Source organism: Palaemon carinicauda, chromosome 7 (genome assembly GCF_036898095.1).
Source record: "Palaemon carinicauda isolate YSFRI2023 chromosome 7, ASM3689809v2, whole genome shotgun sequence".
Classification (NCBI taxonomy): Eukaryota; Metazoa; Arthropoda; class Malacostraca; order Decapoda; family Palaemonidae; genus Palaemon; species Palaemon carinicauda.
In genome coordinates this window covers 53,136,726-53,141,725 of record NC_090731.1, presented here as the reverse complement: position 1 = coordinate 53,141,725, position 5,000 = coordinate 53,136,726, and the positions used below count along the sequence as shown (strand labels likewise).

The following is a 5,000-nucleotide window of genomic DNA, read 5'->3' as shown; positions in this document are numbered from 1 at the left end:
TGTTTATCCTTCTTTTAATTTTATTCTGGGAAAACGCTCATTGTCTGTCCGAAAAATATATATACATGAACAATCATTAGAGGCTCGTCTATAACGCTTATTTTTGGTCTGTGCATTTTCATTGAGCATTTTCTTTGCTCAAAATAATTTTCATTCCTACATTACTGCTTTCTCTATCTTAATCTTCTATCATCTTTTTTAATTCCTCCCATGATTCACTAAACACAATTACGTCATCTACAAATCTTAAGTTGTTAGGGTATTTCCCATTAATATTGATTCCTACATTTTCCCAATATAGAATCTTAAAAACATTTTGTGTGTGTCTGTGTGTGTGTGTGTGTGTACTTCGAATAATTCAGGAGAGATGGTGTCTCCCTGTGTAGCTCCTTTCTTATCGGAATTTTTTCACTATCTATGTTGTTTTAGGACAGCTGTGCATCCCGTACAGATATCTTCAACTGTTCTAACATTAGATTCAACTATTCCTTGTCTTTGAAGGACTTTCATTACTGTTGAGGTTTTGAGAGAATCAAAAGCTTTCTCGTAGTCTAAAAATGCCCTACATAGTGGTTTGTCATACTCTGTTATTTTTCTTTAGCAGGTTAGTCTATCTGTCTTTCTATTCAGCCTAATATGATCTTTGTAAATATTTCATATATTACGGAAAGTAAACTTATTGGCGGCCATTTTCAGGTGTTTTGGACAATCTGAAATGGATAAACGTAAAATTAAATAAGTTTTATTCTCATTGAAAACGTCAATGGAGTTAAATATGTAACAGTGTAAAACAAGTTAACGTCAAGCGACCACAGTATGGTAAGAACCAAAAATTTTTCTAGATATAAGGCAAAAGAGAGAAAAATAATTTTAAGAAAAAAAATTAAACACGCTTGTATCAAGATAAAAATCAAATGAGTTTAGTTTAGCATTACAAAATTGTTATTCGATGCTACATGATGAAATGGAAGCAAGTAAAGAAGAAATAAACAGGAATTTGACTAAGTTTGCATTGGAATCAACATAAGAACTAGGTGGAAAAGTTCCAAAACAAGATCGATGAAAAGTATCAGAAAAGACCAAAAACCTAATAAAGAAAAGGTTGGAAATGAAAGGTAAAATCCATGAGAGATGAAATAGAGTTAGTAAAACTATAAAAAACAATAAACAAACTGAAAACCCAAGATATTCGTAAACACAATCAGACCAAAATTGAGGAACACTAAATAAAAGAAGAAGCATCAAATTGATGAAAAGAAAACTTGGAACAGGGCGCTAATAGATGTTTGCTTTAAAGGATAAAAATGGGAATATTATCAACAATAGAGATGAAGTGATAAAATTGCAGATGATTTCTATACAATAGTGATATAATGAAAACTTTTTCCAATAGAAATAATGAAACACCTGAGCCGGTACCAAACGTAACAGTAGGGGAAGCAAAGAAAACATTGAGAGGCATGAAAAAAGGCAAAGCATCAGATGATAGCTAACAATTGATTTAAAAATAGATGAAGGAGATTTTATAGTAGTAAAAATCTCTGAACTTTATACAAAATGTCTGCTAAAATGCTCTATACCTGCAGCTTAGAGAAATTTTATAAATACATGTATATATATATATATATATATATATATATATATATATATATATATATATATATACGTATATATATAAATATATATATATACATATATATATAAATATATATATATATATATATATATATATATATATATATATATATATATATATACTGTATATACATATATATATATAAATATACTGTATATATGTATATATATATATATATATATATATATATATATATATATATATATATACTGTATATATGTATGTATGTACATATATATATATATATATATATATATATATGCCTGGGCCTTATGGAGCCCATTTAAAATGCATATACATATACACAAACATATATATATATATATATATATATACATATATATACAGTATATATATACACATTTTAACTGGGCTTCACCAGGCCCAGGCCTATATATATATATATATATATATATATATATATATATATATATATATATATATATATATATATATATATATATTTGAGCTCCTTGGGATGAGATAAATAGTGTCAGTAATTGCTCAAAGTAACAAAGGTTGGTAACCACTGTGGTTTGATAGTATGATATGTTTTACAGCTTGATACTCGTTTTTTGGGAAGTCAGACATTTTTCTTTTATTATTACCGTATAAAGGACACTTTGTAACTCTTAACTCAGATATAATATCCCTATCTGACCGCGAGATTATTCGAAACTAAACTAAAAGTGTATTTCTATTTATAGAAACTATATACAATACATTTCCATTAGATTCAATCCCTTTGTTAATATAATTTGGGGAAAAAATTAACCATAAATATTTCAAGCTTAAAAAGATTTGTTAGGACAAATAATCCTTTAACAACTGTCATAGTAAAAGAATAAACAACGTTTATAGCACAATTGTATAAAAAAAATTTGGCAAACATAAGTCATTTAATATAATTTTAACAGCGTTGAAACTACGAAATGTTTATAAATATTTTTTATGTAAATAGTGAAAACAAAAATAAGATTGAAAATTTATGAGTTGTTCAAAAGCTTACATGCCATGAAACTTATCAGCTGCAATTTAAGTCTTGCTATAACCTAAATATAAAACTATATATTATAACAATGACATAAAACATATAGAATCTTACCTGATGTAGAAGGGGGCTTCAACGTTCAAAGAAGCATTGAAAGTGTCGGTTTCCAGCTGGTGAATTTTCATGTCAATATCTGTGATGATTCGTTCACACGATGTGACATTGTTGAGAATTACTGCGGCGTCAACCTGAAAAATGGAAGATATTCAATATTAGGAATATAAATTCGTGAAGGTATAATATTCTCATAGTATTTGCATAAAAATAAATCTTCTCAATTATACAAGATCTTTCTAAATAAAAGAAAATAAAAGAACTTCGTAAGTTCAAATTTACAGCGATAGTTTTTACGTTGATCAGGCAGACATAAGAGACTTTTTATAGTTTATTTGTGAAAGATTAATACATACATGTCCATAGTCTTCCATCATGGAAGCAAAAATCATAGAATAAAAAAAAAAGTAATCGAGATGAATCTATCAAATAAACCTTTTGCTGCTCTACAGTATAGTCAACGTGGCGTTTTATTTTATCTCTCATATGTATGTCGATGGAAAGTTAACCAAAAGCGCGCATCAAGACAAAGGAGATTAGTGTAAAAAATTAAAAACAAAACAAAAACAGATAAAAGGCAATCCGAGGGAAGGGTTATTAGATTTGCCTTTGGAGGTCTGCTATCGTTACGAAATTTTGATTGGAAGTCACTTCCATATTGACACAACAACAACCCTACAGGAGCCTTTGGACACTATGTGTAGCTTAAAGTTTAGTGTTAAAGCCTCTCAGTTTACTTTCCTTTTTTTATTTGGTCGAGTTCGGAGAAGACAAATACAAGAGAAGCACCATTGACTGAGACTCAGGCACGTGGAAGACACAGAAGTGATTGATTTAAGGATACAATTTGAAACAATTTTCTATCATACATCAAAGGTTGAAAAAAAAAGGCTTCTGTTCTCGATTGAAGTTTAACAAATGGAAGGGAATAAAGCAATATCGATAGAATATCCTTGTTATCCAGCAAGGCCAGGTATAGATTTATGATAAACAATCATAGTAACTGGCTGTCAGCAAGAAGATATTTGAATAGACTGTTAAAAGAAAAAAAAAAACATAATTTTAATCGGAAATTCTCCGTAAAAGTAGACTGTTCTCCGCCGTATTTCAGTAAAATATGAGCGACCGTAATTTTACCCTACTTTATCATTCTCTTTTACGGGTTGGTGACCGTAATATCACTCCTTTACGTCAATATATCCGTTTTTAAGACGGTAAAAATCCAGGGATAAATGTTGCCGGACATTTACCGTTTTAATGCAAATTTTCAAGTGTATACTATCGTCTTTCACCTATAAAGGATTGTATATCAAAAAGGAGACAATATTTTAATCAAGCATGATAATATCAGTTAAAAACGACTGCTATTGAATATAGAAAGAAAAGGGATAACATTTATAAACATTAAAATAAAAAAAGGTCCAGGTCATCGATCTTGTAAAACCGCCCGAAGAAACAGTAATCTGCATTGTTTCATAAGTAAGATATCGAAAAAGATTAAAAATGAGAGAGAGAGAGAGAGAGAGAGAGAGAGAGAGAGAGAGAGAGAGAGAGAGAGAGAGAGAGAGAGACGGGATGATTTCATTTAAACTGAACTTTGGGATAGCTAAGACAAATGTTATAAATGCAAATATATTTCCAGTAAAAAAAATTAACCTATGAACTTACTTAGTATAAAAGATGATTATCTCATGTAAAAATAAATGTCTAATGCCCTTAGTTACTAAAATGACATTCTCTACTTGAAAATTCTCTAAAGTATGAGAATTTAAATCAATATTTATAAGGCTTCTATAAACATTATAAAGTTTTTTCTTTTTTATAAACATGAGCTAAAAGCCTATATTTGACACAAAGAAAGCTGTTATAATAATAATTTCAGTGTATAAAACCACAAAATCTCATAGCAGTATTATTTAAATGATAGAACTGAATAGTTGCATCATAACTTCGAAAACATGACCCAATATATTTGGAGTGAAATAAAAAGGCTATCATAAATACAAGCATCATAACATAAGGAATCCTCTTAACTGACACGGCTCCAATTATTTTCTATTTTTTCTTTAAATTCACTAATTTAGGAAGTGACGGAGTACCTGGGATTGGAAATAAGTAACGATGCGATGCGAAAAAGCATTCAAATTCCTTCATTTTTAAGTCAATCGCTCTGTTGGTTTTACATTGAAAGGTAAATAGTGAAACAGAAATGTTGACTCCAACTGAACAACAAAGATTTCATCGGGGAGAGAAAATATC

At 29.2% G+C, this 5,000-nt stretch overlaps 1 protein-coding gene across 1 annotated transcript in view; it reads right to left on the bottom strand.

The window, feature by feature from the left end:
* LOC137644290 (polycystin-1-like) overlaps positions 1 to 5,000 on the bottom strand; it is a 102,146-nt gene that overhangs the window by 89,703 nt on the left and 7,443 nt on the right. Inside the window, exon 3 of the mRNA XM_068377281.1 lies at positions 2,742 to 2,875. Within this exon, the coding sequence (XP_068233382.1) occupies positions 2,742 to 2,875 (134 nt within the window). The remainder of the gene's footprint in view (positions 1 to 2,741; positions 2,876 to 5,000) is intronic.